At 42.9% G+C, this 13,962-nt stretch overlaps 1 protein-coding gene across 1 annotated transcript; it reads right to left on the bottom strand.

The window, feature by feature from the left end:
* Positions 1-9,717: 9,717 nt before the first annotated feature.
* LOC129842818 (RING finger protein 11-like) lies at positions 9,718-13,876 on the bottom strand. The gene is made up of 3 exons (XM_055911477.1): positions 13,358-13,876; positions 12,807-12,976; positions 9,718-12,549 (listed from the first exon to the last, which is right to left on the bottom strand). Exons 1-3 carry the CDS (start codon positions 13,454-13,456, stop codon positions 12,378-12,380), a joined length of 441 nt encoding a protein of 146 aa, XP_055767452.1. The 5' UTR covers positions 13,457-13,876; the 3' UTR covers positions 9,718-12,377.
* Positions 13,877-13,962: the final 86 nt, after the last annotated feature.

The raw sequence follows: 13,962 nt of genomic DNA, 5'->3' as shown, positions 1-13,962 counted from the left end.
GGATGTGTATCATATTGATACATGTCCATGTGTCTGACTGGCAGTACTGACTCAATGTACCAGTATAAAATCACTAGTACACTACTAATAGACTAGTACTCCTGAACATTTTGTGAAATTTCTGTATATTTTATCAATGTCACTGTGAAAAAAAGAGCAACATGAAATCTATGTTTTTTTATTTACAATCTCAAGATTTAGCAGTTATTACTGTAATATTTCTACGTGTCGAAAATCCATTTTTGTAAAGTCAGTTATACTGTTTGTGAAATTTGTTCAACAAAAATATTTGTATATATTGTATATATTTGTACATTTTTTTATAAAAAGAGTATACCATATGGGGTATAAAAAGCACAGATCATTTCTTCATCGTCTACATGATTTAAAATCCTTTCTTCTGTCAACATCCAACCACAGAGTAACAATATAGATTGAACATGTCGTTTTATCTCAATCAGTGTGCATAAAAAAAGTTACATTAATATACTTTAAAATGAAGAAAACAATCAATCAAGTTTATTTTATATAGCCCTTCGTACATCAGCTAATATCTCGAAGTGCTGTACAGAAACCCAGCCTAAAACCCCAAACAGCAAGCAATGCAGGTGTAGAAGCAACAACAATAAAATAGGAACAAAAAATACAAATATCAGGCTGTTACAGCTCCGTTCTAGTAGGAGTCTTGTGGGGTTTCTAATCAGAAATGCCAAGGCCCAAATCCCATCATTCTATTTCCCAAATAATAACAGACAAATGAAATAACAATGTCAGGCTGTTAGAATTCTCTTCTAATATACGAGTCTTGTGGTGGTAATAGGCTTTAGGAGGCTTTAGAAGCCCCTTCATTACATTTCCTGTTGCGAATCCTCCTCATCTTCTTTGGTTTGTCATGCTCCACTTCCTGTCCAGCGCAGTCCTCGAAGACTGAGAAGGCTGGTCATCTTCTTTGGTTTGTCATGCTCCACTTCCTGTCCAGCGCAGTCCTCGAAGACTGAGAAGGCTGGTCATCTTCTTTGGTTTGTCATGCCCCACTTCCTGTCCAGCGCAGTCCTCGAAGACTGAGAAGGCTGGTCATCTTCTTTGGTTTGTCATGCCCCACTTCCTGTCCAGTGCAGTCCTTGAAGACTGAGAAGGCTGGTCATCATCTTCTTTGATGGTCTGGAATGTGGTGCTGGTGGCATCAGAAAGAGGTGCTTCTCTAGCCTCAGCCTCATATACCAGCTGTAGATAGTTCTGTTGTAGGATGGGCTCCAGAACTTAGAGAGCATGGTTCTCCATCATACTCTGGGTAATAAGTCCCTCCTTGTTAGCAGCAAACCGATCAGGTACACTCTTAGCTATCCACAGAGCTACAAGGCAAACCTCATAGAGGTTGAAGATCTTTGATCCCAGTCCAAGTGCTCTCGCCAGCACCGTTCTGGGGCCTAGTATCTCCTTTAGGTTCTCCATGATGTTCGTGGCCGCTGTTGGTCAATTTCTTCAACAAATGATCAGGTCTATATAATTATCAAACATACATTAATAATGGAAAGGAAACACAGACTCTGTTTAAAATACTCCTTTAGTAATACAATTTGTAGGCAGAAGTTGATACGGAGTACAATATAACAGTATATGATAGTTTCCCCCCAAGTTCTGCAAAATGTCTAAGACATCCTGTAACTCATAGAGCCTCCCAGTCCTCCTTGCGTGAGTTTCCCTGGCAGCAACATTTTAATAAATCTAACCTCCCCTGACAGCAGTAACCATCTTGTGGGTTGGACCGAAACTTGACCTTTCATCACAAGTATGGGGTCATAACAAGGTGAAGGAGTGTAAGCATCTTCTGACAGGGGGCTGGTTTCACCAGGTCTGTGGCAGCCTTGTGCTCTCAGAAAACCAGATAACCACGGTGGGATCCAGACAGGAGGAGTCTGAACGTAGACACCTTCTGATAGTGTCTGAAGGTCACAACACTCAAAGCAGGTGTTAACAACTCAGAGAGGTCTCCTGAGGAGACCTTACCGTTTATCATAACATCATTTATTGAAAGGTATAAGGCCTTGGTTTAACCCTCTTCACCACCTCCAAGTGATCTGTGGACTGCTGAAGAGTGTTGACCAGCTGCTCCCCGTGACCTGGACCCATAACAAGGACCATAGGAGAGCTTCTGCATCCTTCAAAAGAGGGGTGACCTTCAGAGAAAGTCAGTTCCGAAAGGGTTTGTAATTCACTTGAAAAATTACCTGGGAGATAATGTCCTGATGGTTTAACTGAGCACCACGACCTGCTTCGGGAAGGTCTTGGAGGCAGCTCGTCATCGTGGTCCCGATTTCAGTGAGGGCTCTTTGGACGATGTCCCTTGTGCTGTGTCTTTCTGCCGCCATGTCCACCAGGCTCTCCACGACCTCCCTGACTTCCTGTGGAATCTCCACCTGGAGCATCTCCTCTGACCTGATCTCAGGTTTGGCATGTTTCTCTGCGTTGTCAATGAAGAGCTGCTGCTGCTCCACAATGAACTTAGCATGTATTTCTCTCTTTTCCATGTGATCTCTAAATGCTCCTCTTATGACTTTTGATAGAGGTTAAAACAGCAGTCTATAATAAGATATTTATATATTACATTTTCAATCAATTTGCAAAAATGTCTACAATCCTCTTTTGACTTCGTCATTATGGAGTATTGTGTGTAGATGGGTGGAAAAAACAACAATTTAATCCATTTAGAATTTCGGGCTTTAACACAACACAATGTGGAATACGTCAAGGGGTATGAATACTTTCTGAATGCATAGCATGTATTCCTTATGAAACACACAGTATGCCTCTATTACTACAGTATTACACTGACAATAGTCACAAACAGGGATAAGAGAAGCCGGTTCCCTTCCAGTAGACCGGAGAGACGGGCATCGCTCCACATTGAGTTCTCTTCAAATATTCTGCTTAATGTTAATGAGCCTGTGCCGACTCCTCACCTTCAGTAGACCGGAGAGACGGGCATCGCTCCACATTGAGTTCTCTCCAAATATCCTGCCTGATGTTAATGAGCCTGTGCCGACTCCTCACCTTCAATGTCTGTCTGTGAGTTTGAATGTAGTGGAATACTGAGTTGCATATTAGCAGTGGCAAATGTTTATACGAATGAAAGTATTTACAACTCATTTTGAACACCTGACACACTTGACAACGCCATTTTGATCAGGCTATTATGGATCTTTCACATCTCGCTGGTTATAAAGTGAAGTATATTTCTTACCAGCTCAGTGAGGTAGGGGTTTCTCCACTCTCTCTTCCTGAAATCTACAAATGAAACACAGAATGCACATCAGTCACTTTGTGTCATATATTCAGCAAAGAGACTTATCGTGTTTTGGCCATGTATTTAGCTTCATTATTAGCTAAACAGAAAAGTGTTGGACAGGTTGACTGCCTGTGGACCTTGAGGTCTCTCTCCCTTTTTCAGGAAGGCTTTCTCAACATTGAAGAGGATCCATCCCCTCATGTGATTGACAGTGATGTAGGTTGACAGTGCAGCCTGCCCCTGAGGAGTCAGGAACTCTCTGATGAGCTTTCTCTGTAAGACAGGCCATCATTAGCTCTGGAACCAGTGAGCAGAGCGCTAACTGGCCATTCATTTGAACTCATACAAACTTATAAGGGATATGACGGGCCACGTTTTACCTATTATTTATCACTTCCTATGTAGGTCTACAGGTTTTTTTTTAATCTAGGAAATGTTCTTACCTGCTCATCAAGGCATGACAGAAGCCAGTATGTGTGGATGCACTGGAAATGCATGTTCACTACAACCGATTCTAAAGTGAAGAGAACCTAGAAATGTATCACGGAAATAATCAAAAAATAGAGAATGATGTATATGCCACAACGCCAGATATAGGTTATGAAGCGATTTGTCTTCATAAACGAATATTAAGGTGTTTTACACAGTGACGTCACTTGATGGCGCTCAATGTCAAGCGACGTTTTTGTCATCATACAATTGAATTTGCCATGTGTCACGCGGGCCGCAGTAAACCCATAGAGAGCCTATTATATTACTAGAGGGGCATTGTCAAATGTTAAGCAGAGCAGCACAGGGGAACCCAAGAGCCGACTCAGACCAGGAAACAGGGATGAATGAACCAAGATACTTATTGTAACACAGGGAGAGATGAAGTGCAGATCCAGTGAAGCTTGGATGAGTTGTAGGAAACCCGATGTGGAGGCTGAGGTTGGAGTGAGCTTTGGTTGGGACAGGGCAAACAGGTCCGGAAGGGAATCCAAGGGAGCGATGATGAGTTGAATCCAGAACAGGATAGTGAAATGTGGAACAGGAGACAGGAACCAGAGTCAGAGCGGCAAAATGAATGGAGATTACAATCTGGCAGAGTGGAAGTGGCAGGATTCAATATTTGTAGAGGTCTTGATTATGGAACGGATTGCAGCTGGTGGGGAACTGCTCTGACTCCAGCACACCTGTCTCCAAACACACAATCACACAGAGAGAGAGAGAAGAAGAGGGAGCGGGAGAGGGAGAGGGAGAGACCTGGGGGAATGGCTGCAGGTCAAGGAGACACCGAAGGTCCACTAGGGGGTGTAGCAGGAGCAGATGTGACAATAAACCCTCAAATTTCCATAATTGGGCAAACACGGCAGCCATCTTGGTCAAGGATGAATCCAAAACCAGTCTAATTACAATGAATGGCAGGATAGGCATAGGTAATATACAGCTCTGGAAAATATTAAGAAACCACTGCAAATGATCAGTTTCTCTGGTTTTACTATTTATAGGTATGTGTTTGGGTAAAATGAAATTTTTTGTTTTATTCTATAAACTACTGACAACATTTCTCCCAAATTCCAAATAAAAATGTTGTCATTTAGAGCATTTATTTGCAGAAAATGACAACTGATCAAAATATCAAAAAATATGTAGTGTTGTCAGACCTCGAATAATGCTAAGAAAATAAGTTCATATTCATTTTTAAACAACACAATACTAATGGTTTAACTTAAGAAGAGTTCAGAAATCAATATTTGGTGGAATAACCCTGATTTTCAATCACAGCTTTCATGCCCTCCACCAGTCTTTCACATTGATGTTGGGTGACTTTATGCCACTCCTGGCGCAAAAATTCCTCCACCAAATGCCACAGTGGGTGCGAGACCTGGAGAGGCCTACAAGCCACAGTGTCTCACACCCACTGGGAAATTTGGTGGAGGATCGGTGATGATCTGGGGGTGCTTCAGCAAGGCTGGAATCAGGCAGATTTGTCTTCGTGAAGGACGCATGAATCAAGTCATGTACAAGGTGTCCTGGAAGACAACCTGCTTCCTTCTGCTCTGACAATGTTCCCCAACTCTGAGGGTTGGTTGTTCCAGCAGGACAATGTTCCTCAACTCTGAGGATTGTTTTTTCCAGCAGGACAATGCTCCCCAACTCTGAGGATTGGTTGTTCCAGTAGGACAATGTTCCTCAACTCTGAGGATTGGTTTTTCCAGCAGGACAATGTTCCCCAACTCAGAGGATTGGTTGTTCCAGCAGGACAATGTTCCCCAACTCGGAGGATTGGTTGTTCCAGCAGGACAATGTTCCCCAACTCTGAGGATTGGTTGTTCCAGCAGGACAATGTTCCCCAACTCTGAGGATTGGTTTTTCCAGCAGGACAATGTTCCTCAACTCTGAGGATTGGTTTTTCCAGCAGGACAATGTTCCCCAACTCAGCGGATTGGTTGTTCCAACAGGACAATGTTCCCCAACTCGGAGGATTGGTTTTTCCAGCAGAACAATGTTCCCCAACTCTGAGGATTGGTTTTTCCAGCAGGACAATGTTCCCCAACTCTGAGGATTGGTTGTTCCAGCAGGACAATGTTCCCCAACTCGGAGGATTGGTTGTTCCAGCAGGACAATGTTCCTCAACTCTGAGGATTGGTTTTTCCAGCAGGACAATGTTTCCCAACTCGGAGGATTGGTTGTTCCAGCAGGACAATGCTCCCCAACTCTGAGGATTGTTTTTTCCAGCAGGACAATGTTCCCCAACTCGGAGGATTGGTTGTTCCAGCAGGACAATGTTCCCCAACTCGGAGGATTGGTTGTTCCAACAGGACAATGTTCCCCAACTCGGAGGATTGGTTGTTCCAGCAGGACAATGCTCCCCAACTCTGAGGATTGGTTTTTCCAGCAGGACAATGCTCCCCAACTCTGAGGATTGTTTTTTCCAGCAGGACAATGTTCCCCAACTCGGAGGATTGGTTGTTCCAGCAGGACAATGTTCCCCAACTCGGAGGATTGGTTTTTCCAGCAGGACAATGTTCCCCAACTCGGAGGATTGGTTGTTCCAACAGGACAATGTTCCCCAACTCGGAGGATTGGTTGTTCCAACAGGACAATGTTCCTCAACTCTGAGGATTGTTTTATCCAGCAGGACAATGTTTCCCAACTCGGAGGATTGGTTGTTCCAACAGGACAATGTTCCCCAACTCGGAGGATTGGTTGTTCCAGCAGGACAATGCTCCCCAACTCTGAGGATTGTTTTTTCCAGCAGGACAATGTTCCCCAACTCGGAGGATTGGTTGTTCCAGCAGGACAATGTTCCCCAACTCGGAGGATTGGTTTTTCCAGCAGGACAATGTTCCCCAACTCGGAGGATTGGTTTTTCCAGCAGGACAATGTTCCCCAACTCGGAGGATTGGTTGTTCCAACAGGACAATGTTCCCCAACTCGGAGGATTGGTTTTTCCAGCAGGACAATGTTCCCCAACTCGGAGGATTGGTTTTTCCAGCAGGACAATGTTCCATGCCACACAGCCAGGTCAATCAAGGTGTGGATGGAGGACCACCAGATCAAGACCCTGTCATGGCCAGCCCAATCTCCAGACCTGAACCCATGACCTGTCCATTTTCTGCAAATAAATGCACTAAATGACTATATTTTTACTTGAAATTTGGGACAAATGTTGTCAGTAGTTCATTGAATAAAACAAAAATGTTAATTTTACCCAAACACATACCAATAAATAGTAAAAACAGAGAAACTGATAATTTTGCAGTGGTGTCTTAATTTTTTCCAGAGCTGTATGTGAAATTTGGCAGACGCTTTTATCCTAAGTTAACCAACTCCCTGACCCAACTTGACTGACCTTTGTCTCATCATAAGAAGGTTCAATACCATTCCAGTATTCTAATTCCTAATGTTACCAAAAATAATTTTCTGAATGCTTAAATAATGTCAACAGGATAGTTTCACTCAAAATGATGACTTATTTATGAAGAGCTTTTCAAACATTTTGCTCAAATGCAACATGTGTGTATACAATTGAACCTAAACGTCAAGAGCATTTTAGTCTACTATAAGCATACTTTTGGTTTATTAGTTTATTAGCTGAGCACGTGAAAACGATGTTAAGACAGTCTTTTCGTATTCTTGATTTATTCTATTACATTTGCATATGTCATATAGAAGTACACAACACATTAGTTTGGATTACATGGATTTACATGTACTGGTTGTTATTTCAGACAGACGATTAATTATGAAAATAAAATTAATCGAAGACATTCACATATTTAATGATTCTAATATGTATGTATCTAGAATTATGAGCCTTTAGGATTAAAGTAGCTTGCTGTTAAACAGAGAATACATGTAATGAAATAGGCAGTATCAACCTATTAGGCAACTGAAATAATAAAATAGGCAGTGTCAACCTATTAGGCTACTGAAATAATAAAATAGGCAGTATCAACCTATTAGGCTACTGAAATAATAAAATAGGCAGTATCAATCTATTAGGCAACTGAAATAATAAAATAGGCAGTATCAACCTATTAGGCTACTGAAATAAATAAAATAGGCAGTATCAACCTATTACTGGCAAGTCTGGCCTGCATGTAAACTCAGCAAAAAAAGAAACCTCCCTTTTTCAGGACCCTGTTTTCAAAGATCATTCGTGAAAATCCAAATAACTTCACAAATCTTCATTGTAAAGGGTTTAAACACTGTTTCTCATGCTTGTTCAATGAACCATAAACAAGTAATGAACATGCACCTGTGGAACGGTCGTTAAACTAACAGCTTACAAACGGTAGGCAATTAAGGTCACAGTTATGAAAACTTAGGACACTAAACAGGTCTTTCTACTGACTCTGAAACCACCAAAAGAAAGATGCCCTGGGTCCCTGCATGCTGCAAGGAGGCATGAGGACTGCAGATGTGGCCAGGGCAATACATTGCAATGTCCGTACTGTGAGACGCTTAAGACAACGCTACAGGGAGACAGAACGGACAGCTGATCATCCTCACAGTGGCAGACCACGTGTAACAACACCTGCACAGAATCGGTAAATCCGAACATCACACATGCGGGACAGGTACAGGTTGGCAACAACAACTGCCCGAGTTACACCAGGAACACACAATCTCTCCATCAGTGCTCAAACTGTCAGCAATAGGCTGAGAGAGGCTGGACTGAGGGCTTGTAGGCCTGTTGTAAGGCAGGTCTTCACCAGACATCACCGGCAACAATGTTGCCTATGGGCACAAACCCACTGTCGCTGGACCAGACAGGACTGGCAAAAATTGCTCTTCACTGACGAGTCGCAGTTTTGTCTCACCAGGGGTGATGGTCGGATTCCCGTTTATCGTCGAAGGAATGAGCGTTACACCGAGGCCTGTACTCTGGAGCGGGATCCATTTTGGAGGTGGAGGGTCCTTCATGGTCTGCGGCGGTGTGTCACAGCATCATCGGACTGAGCTTGTTGTCATTGCAGGCAATCTCAACGCTGTGCTTTACAGGGAAGACATCCTCCTCCCTCATGTGGTACCCTTCCTGCAGGCTCATCCTGACATGACCCTCCAGCATGACAATGCCACCAGCCATACTGCTCGTTCTGTGCGTGATTTCCTGCAAGACAGGAATGTCAGTGTTCTGCCATGGCCAGTGAAGAGCCCGGATCTCAATCCCATTGAGCATGTCTGGGACCTGTTGGATCGGGGGGTGAGGGCTAGGGCCATTCCCCGCAGAAATGTCCGGGAACTTGCAGGTGCCTTGGTGGAAGAATGGGGTAACATCTCACAGCAAGAACTGGCAAATCTAGTGCAGGCCATGAGGAAATGCACTGCAGTACTTAATGCAGCTGGTGGCCACACCAGATACTGACTGTTACTTTTGACCCCCCTTTGTTCAGGGACACATTATTCAATTTCTGTTATACACATGTCTGTGGAACTTGTTCAGTTTATATCTCAGTTGTTGAATCTTGTTATGTTCATGCAAATATGTACACATGTTAAGTTTGCTGAAAATAAACGCAGTTGATAGTGAGAGGACGTTTCTTTTTTTGCTGAGTATATTCGGAGACAGGACTCTTAAGATGACCTTATTTGCTCCCTGAACATGGCCAGGGCCCTCGTCTACAGGGGACGGAAGACCTCTGTGTTATCATTGAGGTCGTCTCTCTTTCACTATTAGCAGGCAAAAAAAAACTGTAAATAGGGTCTTCTTTCTTCATGACCTCGCTGTAGATGACGATAGATGGGTGGACTATGATGGTGAAAGCATCCTGTGGGTGGGATATACACTGGAATCATAAGACACCTCAATCTAACGAACCTGTTATGCCAAAGATGGTGCACTTGCAATTCATTATTACAAATTGTAAAAACAATGTAACAACTATGACAAAACAGAGACAAAATTTGAAAATGGTAATAAGAAGCCATATATGAAGAAGTTTAGATTTGGAATCCACTTTTTAATTGTAGTTTTTCCTAAAAGCTGAGCCCTCATTGCACACACATTACAAACCCCAGAAACAGCAGCCAGGAACATTCTGACTAATCATATTCTTCTTTTAGTAGACACACTCTCCATCTCCGGCTTCAAGGAGCACTAAAACAATAACACGAGTATCAGAAATGATTGTACTTCACAGGAGTTGGCTCACGTTCACCTAAAAGGACATAGGTCTAGGAATAAATTGAATAGCAGTCATATTTTCCCCACTTTCACCTTAAGAGAGTTGGTGATGAGGGTACATTTCAAATACGGTCCTGGTTTTGACTTCACCACAGTAATGTCCACGATCAGATAGTTACATTCAGAATGGGTTCAATTCATTATCCATTCTATTCTCCTCAGTTTGAGTCTGTACCCTCTCTCACTCGTCCTTACTTTGTTAGTATCAAACCACAGTCAATCAATAATAGTTTCCTATTCATTTTAGTCCAATAATCAATCGACAAAACAGTTAAAAAAGTCTCTGGAATTCAATCATGTAGAATAGATCATCAGTACAATACAAAAAACAGATCTATATTCACAAACACATTTTCTGACAACATTGGAAAACCCTCTAGATACAACCTTCACACACAGTATCCAAAACAGTGTCAGTTATATTTTTGACACGTATTCATTCTCTTTTTCTCTCGTCAAACACTTCTACCATAAAGTTATTCAAAGAGACAATAGAGTAGTAGGAGAAATAGAAGGAGGAAGAGGGAAAAGGAGAACAAACAGGATATTTCCTCCTGTCCTGATTCAAGGCCTGTAGTCACAAAGACTAGGAGTCCATATAACTATGATCCAAAAGGCAAAACGGTCTCCTACTCTAAGACTCTTTGTGAATACAGTCCCAGACCTACACGGTACCAGAGGAGATCCCAAGGTGCATAGAGTTCGGGGGATAGATAATGGCACAGCATTTTGGAACCCTAATCCCTACATAGTGCACTACTCTTGACCAGTTCCTGCATCGTGCTTTGCTCAAAAGTAGTGCATTATATAGGAATTAGGGTGCCATTTTGGATGCAAAAGTCACCCACTAACAGTAAACATAAGAATAAACAACAACAACAAACCATGATCTCATAAGAGTTAGAGAGCACATAGTCAAGGCAAAGCTTTGTAAGGAACAAGATCCAAGGTGAAAATGCAGTTTAAGGTACTAAGAGCTAGCCTAGTAAGGCTTGCCACCTTGGCAAGACAGCACAAATAGATCTGGAACCAGACTAACTAACAGCTACAACAACCCACCCTGTAAAACAACATACATACAAATCCAACATCTCCAATGAAGGTATGAGGCCAGTAGTAACATCTCCAATAAAGGTATGAGGCCAGTAGTAACATCTCCAATAAAGGTATGAGGCCAGTAGTAAGTCATGAGGCAACCTACTAGACCAGCATGGGATGGAGACCTCAAAGTTTATTCTCATATCTCATTACTTTGTGAACTTTTTTCTTTCTCTAAGAGTGCCCTTTAATTAGAAAAAAAATTGCATTCTAGTCAAGAGCCCTGTGCTTTTTTGAGAGACATTCAAGGCCATACCTGTCTTAAAGCTAATTGGCCGAGACAGCAGTGTTAAGGTCGGGGGTCACCTTTTGACCAATCAGAACGGAGCAATTCTAGCACTGCCTCACATCATATTGCACATTTTAGTCTGGGGAGGGGGATGATTGAAAAAGGGAATTAAAATAAACCAACCACATAAACAAAGACATAGATCTGTTTGTGCTGTCTTGCCAGTTGCTGTGCTGTCTTATCAGTTGTTTTCAAGAAGACAGCACTAACAGATCCAAGACCCGCCTACATAAACTAAACTAATGGGCCAATCTCTAGTCTACCACCCTCAGATCATCCACAGGTGAAATCAGTTGTCAATAATATCTCTCATCATGACTTCTAAAGTTCTCCATCTATATCCTTCACTTCACATGTATTTGGCAACAAGTCTGAAAAGGCGAAAGAGACAGACGTTCCTAATTCCAAAAGCCCCAATACAGAGTAGAACACCCCACTTTCAACACACTCAGTGTGGCACGCCCTACATATGGAGCTTCCAAGTGGCGCCGTGATCTAAGACACTGCATCTCAGTGCTAGAGGCGTCACTACAGACAACCTGGTTCGAATCCAGACTGTATCACAACCAGCCGTGATTGGGAGTCCCATAGGGCGGCACACAATTGCCCCAGCGTCATCCGAGTTTGGCCGGGGTAGGCCGTCATTGTAAATAAGAATTTGTTCGTAACTGACTTAGTTAAATAAAGGTTACATTTAAAATATATATATATTTTGACACAACCCATCTCTCCTCCCAGGGCGGTGTGACTAGAACAGAACATCCGGGTTAAAGAAGTGATGTGTCATAAGAGGGGAAGTTTCTAGGATTGTGTGCACCCTATTCCCTATTTAATGCACTACTTTGGATCAGGGTCTATAAGGCTCTGGTGAAAAGTAGTACATTAAATAGGGAATAGTTTTACAACTGAATTGTTTTTAACAAGCATTACTTATTGGACAAGTCCAGGTCAAGTCCCTCCCTGTTTTAATCAGTTTTCTTCTGTTTGGCCTAATGAACAGGACCCAGCCAGAGACTGCTCAGATGAGTTCAGTTGGTCTCATAGGAGGAGAGCAGTGCGGCATCCACAGGCTCCATACAGGAAGGACAGGTGAAGGACCTCATCAGCCAGGTGTCGATGCAGTCCACGTGGTAGATGTGCAGGCAGGGAAGGAACCGGATGGGGTCGCCGTACTCAAAGTCATTCATGCAGATCGCACACCTGGAGAGAGTGAGGCGCACGACATGATAGATAGCATTTAGTCAAAATTTGGTACAGGTTTCAAATAATGAGAGGCCTACAGCTAACTTAGATACATTTGGTAATGGATGAGGGGAGGACCCACTAATATCCTTCTAGGCCATGGCTCAAGATAATATGGCTAGAAATAGGAAATTGCTAGTAAATTAGTGTCTAAATTGGTTGTGCTAGACGAAAGATTATATGGTTGGTCACAGGGCAGTAAAAGACATACTCACTCTTTGACTTTCTTGTCAGAGGGCTCAGAGCCGGGGTCAAAGATGCCTCTGGGGAGGTGGTGGATGAGGCCAATCCGCTGGGCGATACGGACCTGCTCCTCTTCTGTCAGCTGGCTGGCCAGGCACGTCTGACTGGGGGTGGGGTGGTACACTGGCGCCTGGACACGCTCCTGCACACGTATGGCATGTGGGGAGAGGGGTACAGGGTAACCCATGATACAGTCATCAGGGAGTCTCTGGACCCCCCCAAACTACATGTGAATCCACTACTATCTCAGACAGTCAGATTTTATACCATTGACTTGGTGGGGAAATGGACAGAAAGCCTTTATAGAAGCGTTAGTAAGCTAAACCATGCCAGAAATTCCCACATGACAGTTATAGCGTACTAGTGAACCCTACACTTCTGACAGAATACGAAATGAGCTACAAGATACAAAACACAGCCCATGCAACACACTACTAGGTTAACTTAAAAACGTGAACAGTTAGTTTACATTGTTATCAATGAATCCCCGGTATAGATGTGATCCATCTCCCCCTGAATTTACCTGGTAAGGCGGTGGAGGCTCCCCTGGAACACTGGCTTCCTGGGACTCGTTGAGGAGAGACAAATCGTCGGCGCCTTGCGAAGACAAACAGTTCCCCATTGAACTGGACCAGCACACACAACCCCCACTAGGAACAGGACAGCTAGCTAACAGGACAGCAAGATAAGCAACAAAAACAAATATTTGTACGTGTCTTGCTAAATAAGTTGTATTTTTAGCTAGCCTGCTGGGTAGCTAGCGAATAGGAATGAACAGCAGCCCTCCGACGTCGATGCGGAAAAACAATTCTAATCGCTGTGTAACTTGGAAATAAAAGTCAATATCGCTCGAAACAACATGTAAATGCTGTATCTAATTATACCAATACCTAAATCAGCGAACTGTAAATGACACCGATTACAATTTGTGCTATTTGGTTATTCGAACTGACTATATTTTTAGATTAAACCTTTTGATGAATCCATCTTTGTTTTGGCTTTGTTTACAAACTGTATACACAGAAGTGACGTAGCTAGTTAATGGGAAGTTGGTAGAACCGGAAGTTGCCTTTCGAAAAAATGGCGGGTAGGTGGACGAGAAAATGTGCCTAATAAGGAGTAGTGTAA

Source organism: Salvelinus fontinalis, unplaced genomic scaffold (genome assembly GCF_029448725.1).
Source record: "Salvelinus fontinalis isolate EN_2023a unplaced genomic scaffold, ASM2944872v1 scaffold_0070, whole genome shotgun sequence".
NCBI classification, from domain to species: domain Eukaryota; kingdom Metazoa; phylum Chordata; class Actinopteri; order Salmoniformes; family Salmonidae; genus Salvelinus; species Salvelinus fontinalis.
The sequence above is the reverse complement of the archived record's forward strand: the minus strand, read 5'-3'. Positions and strand labels throughout refer to the sequence as shown.

Bases quoted from the DNA above. Each gene is read 5' to 3' on its own strand.
- LOC129842818 (XM_055911477.1), bottom strand. From the start codon at position 13,456: ATGGGGAACTGTTTGTCTTCGCAAGGCGCCGACGATTTGTCTCTCCTC. The intron at 12,977-13,357 runs GTAAATTCAGGG...ATACGTGTGCAG, and splicing joins AGCCTCCACCGCCTTACCAG to GAGCGTGTCCAGGCGCCAGT. The intron at 12,550-12,806 runs GTGAGTATGTCT...CACTCTCTCCAG, and splicing joins TCTGACAAGAAAGTCAAAGA to GTGTGCGATCTGCATGAATG.